General features: G+C 37.9%; 2 protein-coding genes across 2 annotated transcripts; both read right to left on the reverse strand.

Annotated features, from left to right (window-relative positions):
* Window positions 1-333: 333 nt before the first annotated feature.
* Window positions 334-2,628, reverse strand: LOC110744296 (F-box/kelch-repeat protein At1g57790-like). The gene is made up of 2 exons (XM_021944270.2): window positions 2,472-2,628; window positions 334-1,664 (listed from the first exon to the last, which is right to left on the reverse strand). Exons 1-2 carry the CDS (start codon window positions 2,498-2,500, stop codon window positions 563-565), a joined length of 1,131 nt encoding a protein of 376 aa, XP_021799962.1. The 5' UTR covers window positions 2,501-2,628; the 3' UTR covers window positions 334-562.
* Window positions 2,629-3,987: 1,359 nt separating this feature from the next.
* Window positions 3,988-5,628, reverse strand: LOC110744295 (Glutaredoxin family protein). Its single transcript, XM_021944269.2, has one exon. It carries the CDS (start codon window positions 5,515-5,517, stop codon window positions 4,327-4,329), a length of 1,191 nt encoding a protein of 396 aa, XP_021799961.2. The 5' UTR covers window positions 5,518-5,628; the 3' UTR covers window positions 3,988-4,326.
* Window positions 5,629-12,099: the final 6,471 nt, after the last annotated feature.

Genomic DNA, 12,099 nt, shown 5'->3' on the forward strand with positions numbered 1-12,099 from the left:
TAAAAACGATGGCAATGCTATAAACAGCAATATACCAGCAATGGATTTGGAAAAGCAAACACCACGAGTGAAAAATATGTTCCTTACTATTTCTGTAAATTGCATAATGCGCAGAGGGGTGGCACTACGGCATGACACAGTTTCAAACTAATAGTCAGAGGCCCTTGCAAACGATGATTCTAGATCATTTACCTCCCAAACTTCCTGTTCTCCACTCTTCCATCCATGCGTCTCTTTGTTCTTGATTTTATTGAATGTGCACTAAACAGAGCAAAAGAGAAATTAGAAGCTAAATCCATCGTTGCCGAAATGGATCTTGAGCATCTAAAAAAGTGTTAAAACATAGAGATTAGATAAAATTTAAGAACTCAGAGCATGAAGCGTTGGTACATGTCTGGAAAAGTTTATCTATAACTTACACATGACTTGCATATAAAAAAGAAACAAGAGTTCAGAATTAAATGAGTTCTTTACGGAGTAAAATTGACCCCAATAAGCAACTTGTTACACATAAACCATCTATAGCACAAAATCCAATAAACTTCCAGACTGAATTGTTTCACTACCAATTCAAGGTTGAGAAGTCTTGAGGTGCTTCAATCCAAATGTTCTTAAAAGGATCTTGCTCTCCCCAGTCATGACACTGCTTGCGAGGATGGTATCTACAATCATCAAGCGAGTACGATATGCAACACCTTCCATAGAAACGAACTTTAGAGAAGTAGACACTGTTTCTCATTATTCCGGGGAGGTCAGTTCTTGAATGAGATGACAAGAAACTCGCAAACAGAGTCACACCATCAAGGGTTTTCATTTCTTCCCAAACCATCCTCGTCTGATCCAGCTTAAATATAATTGGGTTTTCACTAGAACATGTATATATCACTAATATGTCTCTGTTATGCTCAGCCATAAACTTGCCCTTCCACCAATTTTTGGCAAAAAAGTTCTCGGGGCATTTGGGTGGAGGAACAGCAAGAACACTCCAAGTGCGTTCCTGGGGGTTGAACACCCCTAGCCAACCGGTGAGGCTTAGACAATAAAAGAGTCCATTGCAGAAAACAAGCTTGTTCCAAATGCTACTCACAAAGGGCAAACGATTCTGGACATTAACAGTAGTCCACTCTCTTTCCCCAGGTCGACAAGTGCTAATAGCAACAATTGTGGGACTGATGTGTTTTACTGTAAAAAGTATGCAGCTGGCAGAAGTTGGGGCACAAGAGAATGCAACTATCTGATAAGTCAACTCAAATCTTGGTACCTTTATCATCTTGCGAGTAAAAGGATTAAAGAAGAACACACGGTGCGATCTGGGTCTGTATAGCAATAGCCAACCATCTTTGGTGTAGCAAATCCTAGACCCAGTCAGCTCAGGTAACTCTAAGGAGTAGATTTTGCGCTGTGAGGGGTCATAGAATTCGTACAGGTCACCGAATTTTGGAAAGTACATAAGCAATGGTGACTGGTTGACCACCCGCACAGAAATGGCAGCTGAGTGCCATCTCTTGCATACAACAGATACACGAATATTATCCTTCAGAGCTAGACGAGACACAATGAGTTCCAAAAGTTCTGTAGGAAGGTCAGACCAAGTCTGTAGCTCCAGTTTCTCCCTTTTCTCCTTGCTTACTCTTCTTTTACTGTTTGTGATTGTTTCAGCTAACCTATACATCATAAAATACTATAAGTTCTAGTGTAGAAAATCATACGAAACACACAGATAAGCTGAGAATGCCATAATGAGTTGTAAAATGAATGAAAGGCAATTGTTTCAACTCACCTTTCATGCATGTATCACAATCTGATTGCAAGTCAATTATCAACTATCTACTCTTTTTATGTTGATGCAAAGATTGTATTTGGTACTTTTGTTTAAGCAAGACATGTAAATAAGCAATTTACAAACCTAAGACATAATACACTTACACGAAAAGGAGAACATAATTATACAATAACCACTAGAAATCCCTTGACCTTGGGATCCGAAAAGTTATGAAAAGTTAAAATGAGCATAACATGAAACTAAAAACCAAAACCAATGCAGCTGCTACAAAATTCATTCAATTCAACATGTTGTTCATACCAAAAAGAATCCATGATGTAGCAATGGGTTTAACCCATAATTTCCACAAATTATAAAAGTTCCAACTAATTCTTAGCCAAAAATCACATTGACATTCTACCATAAAACTCGGATAAACCAATTTCTCTAAGACCCTAAATTCACTTTTTCGCCACAGATAAAAACCCTTCCCCAAAAACCCATCTAAAATCTCAAAATTGACTTCAATTCTCAAAAATTAAAGCATATTCCTGACTTGAAAACATTGGGTATCCAATTATGAACCCTAAACTGATCCCATTCTTAAAATCCTTAAGAGTCATTTCATTGAAGCCATATTGTAAAAACAACAAATAGAAATATGTAAATTACAAAAAAAATTTAGTAAGCAACAGAAATCAAATCTTACGATTTCAGCTTCCTCTTTCTCCCGGCCATAGTGAACCAACTGAAGCTGCCGTTTACAGAGACAGAGAGAGAGAGAGAGAGAGAGAAACTCTTTGAGAGAGCACAGACGGAGGTTATATCACTCTGGTCGCTACTTGCAAATTATACAACACGTGTGAGTTGATCAGTCAAGGTGGATCAGCTGTATCCGGGTCCATACTTTCACAATGAAGCCCCAACTTAACAAGAGACAACACCACCATCGTTATAGAAGAGAATTCATTTATATCACGTGTCAGGTTCCTATTGGTTATGCCTCAGAAAGATGGTCGGAGATTTTTCCAGGGAAACAAAATTCAATATAAACACCGAGTCGTCCCCATGCCGTGTTACTGTGTGCGGTGCAATTTGTCTCCGTGGTTTTGACTGTTAGTCCTACGTACAAGAATTTACTATCGCGAGTGAAACTAATTTTTTTTAATCTTTTTATATTGCGAGAGACGGGAAGGGAAAATTTAACTTTGAACTTTGAGCACAGAAATCTTAATTATTTGAGCTACAAATTTTTTATAATTAAAATTTGATTTTTTTTAAGTAATGAAATAAGTAAGATATATACACATAATTTGGCGAAGAAACTTATTAGGAATGTCACATGTGGATGAGCCAATTATATTGAATTTTTTTTTTTCTCAATTTGATGAACAAAATTAAGAGCATATTTAAAGCATGGATGGAGTAGAAATTTTATAAAAGAACTCTTAAAATAACTTTAGGTAGAAAGTTTATAAAAAACTCTTAAAATAACTTTTAAATATTTAATTAAAATTTAACTTATAAATAAGAAATATGATTGAAAATGCTCTAATATATTTATTCTTATGCTTCCACAATGGAAAAAAAATTACGTTTAAAATACCCACACAAAAAAAGAAACGACCTAGTCAGACTGGGCCCAACTTAAGAGACTGAGCCCAGAACCTAGTTATGAGAGAAAACACAAGACCAGACCGGATTGGATGGCTGGGCCGTGTGCAAGTTTAATTTACCAGTAATACTTCATGAGGGAGAAGGTTTTGTTTTGAAGAGTTCTGATTGGTAAATCTTCTATAAACAATTTTTTAATTATTATTTATTTATAACAGTTTGTTGTCATCCATATTTTCCTTTTGGCGGGAGTTGTTATCTAATATAATTATAATTAACCAAAATTTTGCGGAAAAAAAAAATTTAGCGAAAAGGATAAATTTGATGTCGATTCGTATCGAGACTAATTTATAAAAACATATTTGTGATAATTTTTGCAGCATTACATTGTTTACATGGGCTTCTCACTCATATCCAAAATCCGAAATTGTCGAAACTCATAACCATCTTCTGATTGCCTCAGTTGTGGGCAGGTAAGTGTTCATATTCATAGATATTCAAACCCTAATTAGTATTATTTAAGTGAATTTATTTTCCATTTTCAGTGTTCTGGAAGCTCAACAAAAGGCAATTGTTTACCATTATACTAAGAGTTGAAAAGCTAAAGAGTATGAGAAGAACATATTGCATGTCAATTTTAATTCAGTAGAAGTTGCATGCCAAAACGAGCATACTTACATAAAAAAATTCGAACTTCCAAAAACATGCGTGTAAAAAGAAACTAATCAGGATGAGAAAAAGCAATCTAGAATTACAAGGCCAGCAGAAGGGGGCCTAAAACCCACTTTAGAACCCCACTTCCCAAAGTTAAAAAAGCTGCTTCTTAAATTAAAAATCTGTGTTCTGCTTCTGCCTTCAGAAACCGAAGATTAGTATAAAACCCAAAATCTCAAACAAATCCAAGAATCCAAGAACAAATACTCAGATGTTCAAATGTCAATGCAGCTACATTAGCAACAAATGGGGCAATGAATTAAACCATTTTCATTGCACTCACCACATTTCACCATCTTCTGTTGGCCCTCATCCAAGACCTTGCAGCTTCCATTGCATTCCATGCACATCACAAACCTCATCCCAGCACATCCCTGGCACCCGACAAGTGCCGTTGGAATCCCATCAAACAAAACCCCAAGCTTCCCTTCCTCTTCCAACTTCACAATCTCATCAGCTCCACCAATCAGCCTCCCTTTGACAAATACAAGTGGAACCTTTACATCCTTGGTCCCCATTAGCCCCCTTATCTCCTCCTTGAACCCCAAATCCATCGATATGTCGCGCTCGAGGACATGAACAAGGTGTGACTCAATGATGGACCTCACATTGTTGCAGTCCTCAAAAGTCTTCCTAATTCCTCTCAATGTTGTTGTGTAAACAACAACAGCATTTTCACCACCTGGTGGGCATTTTTTCTCAAACAACCTCAGCATGGACTCGGAATCCTGGGAAGAATTCCTCAACTTTCGGGCTTTTGGGGACGGCGGGACCATCCTCTTGATCTGTTCTTCCTCTTCAGACATTTCTTTTTCGTAAGAAGCAACAAGTTCCGGATCAAACAGGGGACTAAAACTCTTCCTCCTCGACGAATCACTGCCAAAACTCCGCCTTATCGCTGAAATAGGCGACCCTTTTACTTCCGGACTCAAATTCAACGCCTTCTTACAAGAATTCTCGACGCCATTGTTCGGTTTCAGCACCTGTTTCGGGCTATAACCCAACCCATGAATCACTCTCCCTCTGTTCTCTTTCCCTCCAAATCTCTTCGATTTCATCGGAGACCCAATCTGATTCAGCAACTTAAACGGAGTCCTGGCATCAAAATCAGCAAACCCACGAAGCAGAGCACGCGATTTCGGGCTCTTCTTTGCCGAATTCGAAATGGGCATTGCTTCTTCAAGGCCCTCCATAAGTTCCCAAGCGTTGATAACCTCTGGATCTTCACGGGAAGGCGAAGACTTCATGGCCCTCTTGCTCTCTGCAACGCAGTCTTTGATGGGTCGCTCATTTTCCAAATTCAGAACCCCATAAGTGCTTGAAGTAAGAGAGACCACGTGGTTGATCACGTAGTCGCCGCCATTGTTGATTATGACGTCTTCTTTGTTGAGATCTTTCTTGAACAGTTTGGATGAAACGCAGCCCATTGACGAGTGGGGTTTTCGTCTCTGGTTTCTTCCCTGTCTCTGTCTCTCTGTTTTTGATTTGAAGCAAAAGATGTGTGTGGGGTATTGGGCATTGGGCAACTGAAGTGGGAGTTTCTTCTTGTTTTTCTTTTTTGAATCTTAACGGTTACCTTGTCTGCAACGGGCCTTAACGGTCCGAAAATTCGAATGAGATCGAGGTATTTTTGTCGGAAGTCCTTGTCATTTTTGGGTATTCGCTAATTGACGCCTCATACTTCTTTTAATTCTGTGTTTGGCCCAGCCCTTCTTTGAGTTTTGCTAGCTCCTCTTTTAACTTTATATATTAAATGTTTTGGCTAAGAACTTTCTATGTTATTATTACTTTTTTCTTTCAGAAAGGGATATTCTAATTACTTTAATGTATCACAGTTTTTCTAATTACTTTAATGTATCAAACTGTGATGCAAGAGGCGAGCACACTGCTTTGACCAACTAACTTAACCCACATTTGCAAGAACTCTATAAAGTGTAAAAAGATTACTAACCTATCTTCTTCTTTTTTTCTCCACATGATGAAGATTTTTTCTTACTAGCCACTAATAGAAGCAATTCACTAAAATTGTCCCCTAAATTATGCTAAGCTAGATTGGCTAGAGATTGAAAGATGTTGGATAAGATGCTTTATTTATTAAGGTAACTACATATTGTGAGGCACACATCAAAGATGTATCAAAGATTTTATAGTGAGGGCCTTATCTAAGGCCTTTAGATGAGGCTATCTCTTAACCGTTGGATCCAACTAACCAATTTGATCCAACGGCTAACCAATTTTGTAACACCCCGTCCCAACTAATTATTTTATTTTGAGAAGTTACATTTTTGCCCATAGTAGGCTTGAATTGAAGGCCAAAGGCCTGTCGAGTTGTTTGAAACTGTGTGATCCTATCTTGTGCATGTTGGAAGTTGGTTATTATATGTTTAAACTTACGTTACATGGGGATCAATTTGGGAAATTTTCCATTTACAGGGGAGAATCTGTTGAAATTTTGATAAAAGTCTTGGTTTTTAATTCTTATTTGGAATAAAAAAAGGCATTTTAGTGAAGTGGGCCTGACATTAGAGGGATGTCGGACAGACACATGGTTCGTCATGGTTTCCGAGAGAGAATCTAGAGCGAGTCCTATCAAATTTGAACCAACGGCTAAAAGATACATAAGACCCTAACTACAATTCTACGTATAAAATAAGCGTTTTAACGAGAGCATGCATTGTAAACTCAACTTTGGGTCCTTAGAATGAGCCTTTTAGAATTGATAATATTTGTCAAATTTTCAACCATTCATGAGAATATGATACAGGGAGAAAGTTAGAACATCCAACCCAACTAAATAGAGAGGCCCACAGCTTTATATATCATAATGGAGAGTTTAAAACTCCCGATTTAGGATTATATAAGGTCACACACTCGTTGAACTTGGATGGGACTTTGAGATAGATACCAAGATCAATTAGAATAAGTATTCTGAAGCTTATACATATGTGATTAAGATATCCTATTTAAGCATTGAAGTCCTAATATAATTAAGAGTTGGACAGAGTCATTCGGTTACTTGGTTATTAAGTGTTTTTTTTAAATAAATAAAAAATCAAAGAGAAGAATTTCATTGAACTTGCATCAACACTTACAATAGAATCAATTGACGAACTGGAGGGTTAAGAATGGCCTCATTAAAACCGTGCCACATAAAACCCCAAAGGAGGAAAATCCGGTCAAGCAAAAAGCGTACCACAGCACCTCCAAATAAACAACAGAGGAAAACAAAAAAAAACTATAAATACTGCATCCTATCGCTCTCTAGTACCTGTTCCAGCCAAGGGGGGCAATATCTTCCCAAAATAACCGCAAACCTTTCTTCAATCCAAACTGGGCCAGTGCATGTGCAGCCCCATTGCTAGCACAAGGTTGAAACACCACATCAACCACCTCATGATCCACCATTAATCTTCTAATATCCTCCACCACATTGCCCAAATTACTCCACCACTCCAAAGCTCCCTTGAGCATCACCACTGCTTCTTTGGAATCTGTTGCAAGCACAAATCGAGTATAGCCTTTAAACCCCATCATCAATAACCCTTCCCTCATTGCCACCAAATAAGTACCTAACACATTCAGCCTAGGTGAACCAAAAGTAGCAAAACCACATATGAATCTCCCTTCATTATCTTTAAAACTGCCCCCCAAACCTCTCATTTCTCCTTCTCGGTCCAAAGTACCATCACAGTTAAGAATAACGGTATGCACAGGGGCGGATTCACATAGGGGCAAGATGGATCAATTGACCCCTGCAAGCCCGGAATCCATCATTGGAGGTGAAGATGTTGACCGCTGCAAATTGCCCATAAACTGCTTGATGAAATGCTCCAGAGGGCGCAGCACAGCAGGCAGATTACCTTATTTCCATTTTCAACATTTAAGTAAATGTCTGGATAAGGCCCTCACTATAGAATCTTTGATACAACTTTGAAGAAATATTTGCTTGAATAAGCTCCCCCTAAGACAGTACTCATAAGGGTCCAAAGTTTGAGAGTTAGAACCCAAAAGAAATGCAGATGCGGCCCAAAATCAAAACTACGACGAACCTAAAAAATGACTTAAATGCCCTAAAATAAGCAAGATTGCGCTAATACATGCTAATTTTTATGTTGAATAGGACAAGACGCCTTGGGAGGCGAAGAGGATTGTACTAATTTTTTTGTTTATTATCACATTCTTAAGATATATTTATGGTGTATTGCAATGTGTGTCTATTTTTTGAAGTTGATGCAGTTCTCTTTGATAATGAACATGAGTATTTTGTATTGTTTTGTCTATTAACTATGAATTAGAGTATTATCGTTCATTTCAATGGGTCTATTTTGTATAGAAATTTTTTTAACCTTTTACACGTTGACCCCCGGAATGAAAATTCATGGATCCGCCACTGGGTATGCAGATGCGATCGATCCCATTTGATTTGCTGAGACACCTCAGACAACTTGGGCTGCACCAAACAGGATTTGTAATTTTCATATAGCTCCATAGTTCTCTCCACTAAATCTTCTACTCGAGGAATAGAGTTCCTATGCAACATATCATTACGTGTCTGCCATAGCTTCCAATACACAACAAACAAACCTCTCCAAATCGACCTGTGAGCAAGCTCTAATAACCGTATCTAGTAAATCTACAAAAGAGCCTCCACTAATTTTAAACACCCAACAAAACTCATACACCTCCAAAACTTCTTGCTAAACTTACAACTCCACAAAGCATGACAAGCATCCTCATAATATTTGCCACATCTAACGCAAATTTGGGATTGAACCACTTTCCTCTTATACAATTAATGGCAGTGTGCAAAATGTCTAAACATGCTCTCCACACCAGATTCTTAATCTTACTTGGCACCTCAAGCTTCCAAAGTTGCTTCCAAAAAGATTATCGAGCCTTAGAATCGGAACCATCAATATCAAAGTTCTCGTCACATTGGGATAAAGCCACCTGATAGCCAATTTTAACTAAGTACTTACCAGTTTTTTCCAAGTACCAGTATTGGTTGTCACCCAATTGTGCTACTGACCCTAAGGCTATGCTAGATATTGCCTTTTTATCCTCCCTATAAAAGTAGTTTGTTAGCAAAGCCAAATTCCAAGCTTTAGAATCAATGATTAAATCAGCCAACTTAGCATTCCAATCCAATCATGCATTACATAACAGTTTAAAAGTACGCGGTTTAGGAATCCACTTGTCATGAAAAATCCTGATTAATTTTCTGTTCCCAACTCGCTAAACTAGCCCTTCCTCAATAACCTTTCGTCCCCAAAAAATATATCACCATATCAAAGATGGAGAATGACCTAGTGGGGCCCCCATGAAGTTTATATGTGGAAAGAGCCTTCAGAATCTGTCACCAGAGAGTTGGGTTTCTCCAAAATACGCCACGCCTGTTTCGCTACCTGTTGCATTCCTAAAAGGACACAAATTAATGTGCAAACAACCAATTAAAAATACCCGCAAGTACACGAATCTAATGAAGTATAGATTATGTAAGTACGGGGTCGATCCCACGAAGAACTTGTCGGTTTCCTATAAGTTCTAATTTGAGTACGTAAAGAACACTAATTTTACACAACACACAAACACAATACAAATTGGAAACTAAAAATGAAGTAAGGAAGATAAAAGAAATGAAACAACACAAGAAAACAAAGAAAAACACAAACAGCACTTTCTATCACCCGTTTATCACCATTTGGACAGATTCGTTTCTCTGTTTTTCAGTTTCGACCTCTGTCCAGTTTTTGATCTATAACTTTCCAACCGTTTATCCAAAATTCACGTTCTTTATACGGTTGGAATCAGCACAGAAAATTCAAGAACACAACGCGGACCAAAAGTCCAAAACAATTACGGAAACAAACAAAATTCAGTGACAAAGACACAAAACGTGTCAAACACGCAACTCACACACACATTGGGGGGGTTTTTTTATTTGGTTCAAGTGACCTATTTCTATTGCATGAAAGTAAATGGACTTTGAATTTAAATGTGAATGGCAGAGATGAATTATCAAAAAGTGAAATTAAAATGTAACAAACACTAGGGTTTCGGAATCCACCATAAACAATTCTATCCATGTTCATGGATACTCAAGTGATGAACTCTAAATGTATTGATGAAGATGTTCGCAATCAAGACCATGGGTCGTGGCTCAAGACGCATTGATTCTCTCTAATATACGTAAAGTGCATGGTTCGTGCTACAATACTTGTGCCCTCCTCATAACCGAACCTAGGTATGGTTCGTACTTCGATTCGATTGCAAGGAAAACCCATTAAGTTCAAAGAGAATATGAACATCACAAGAACCCTAATAGCATGGTGTTTACATTAGGTATTCAAGAAACCAATTCACATGGATGGTTCTTACTCCATCCATCTATTGCTTAGGAAAACATGAAGATACACATAATCCCAACAACCTCAAGAAGCATGCTTTCAAAGGTAATCAATCAAGGAAAACACACATCAAGGATAGATTAATTTGGTGAATTGGAATTCATCAATTGTTGTCAAGAAACCAATTCACATGATGCTCACTTAAACAAGTTCAATCATTTGTTGCTAATTAGAAATTGTGTTCTTGGTTATCTTACACAACTTCTCAACTTTAGCTACATGCATACAACCTAAGGTGATTAAGCAAAGGAAGCAAACACATATCATAAAATTCAATTAGTGAATGGGGTTCATCAACAACATCTAGAAATTCATACACTCAAGCATCAAAACAATAAGGTAATCATGTTTAGGGCTTCAACCTAAGCCCTAGCTATGGAGTTTAGTTGCTCATACTTATTCCAAATACAAACTCGAAATATAACTAGAAGGAGTTTACAGATTTGGAAATGATGAAAGCTTGAAGTCTTCAATGGTGGAAGTCTTCTCCTTTCTTCCTTGGCTGCACCTCCTTCTCCTTCCTTGCTCTTAGCTCCTCAAAAGCTGCTCTCAAGTTGTGTAGAATGTGGAATAGCCTCATTTCCCACGATCAAAAGGCTCCCAATATCAGATTGCAATTTTGACTTCTCCTCCCTCTCTCCTCCTTTCCAGCTTTTACCTTTTAATATAAAACTACCACCTTTGATAAAGCCTTAGCCCATTGTCCCCTTGCCATGATGGAGCTTTGACTTCACAAAGATGCCAAAAGCTCAGAAAATATCTATTTTACAAATGTAATTCCTTGTTACCAAGAGTTATGGTAACAAGAAGTTAAGATGACACAAGGGAGGTAAAAGCTGGCCAAATCCGGATTTCCAGAACTGTGGTAACATGATGGATTGGTTGGATAGGCAATACTTGTCCAATGGAGCTCAAATTTGGATATGTTGTAGTTAACATCCATTGGAACAAGTCTCATGAAGATCATGACCTCATCCGAGCACCAGAGCATGTTGATCCCAGGCCAAGAAGTTGACCTACGAAAATGAACAAAAACAGAATTTATAACTAATAATGCACTTTTAGCTCATTTTCATCCCAACCAAGGCAAAATCTAAGAAAACACAAAAAGGAAGTAAAAAGCTATAAAATGTCAAGAACTAACTCAAAATAGTGGGTGAATAACATGAAAAATCATGTGTAAAAATGAACCGAACACTACCCCATCCAATGTATGCCCCGCTGATTAGATTTCCCTTACCAAAACCGAGCTATCATAGCCAATAATTCTTTGCACAAGGTCTGCGGCAATTGAAAAACTCCCATTGTATACGTAAGAAGAGCCTGCCCACCTACCTTGATTAATACTTCTTTTCCTGACGCCAACAGAAGCTTCATGTTCCAAGTATTTAGCTTGCGCCACGAGAGCTCCTGAACATGGTTGAACATTTGGGATCTATTTCGAGTAGCTAACGTGGGAAAACTGAGGTATCATTCATAACAAGCTACAATCCGCACTCCAAGCATCTCTGAAATCAATTACTTCATTAAATGATCTGTCTTGGGATTGAAACACACTGCAGACTTGTCAAAATTAATTTTTTGGCATGAGGCCCTTTCGTA

The sequence above is a fragment of the Prunus avium genome, chromosome 7 (genome assembly GCF_965620075.1).
Source record: "Prunus avium chromosome 7, drPruAviu1.hap1.1, whole genome shotgun sequence".
Taxonomy (NCBI): domain Eukaryota; kingdom Viridiplantae; phylum Streptophyta; class Magnoliopsida; order Rosales; family Rosaceae; genus Prunus; species Prunus avium.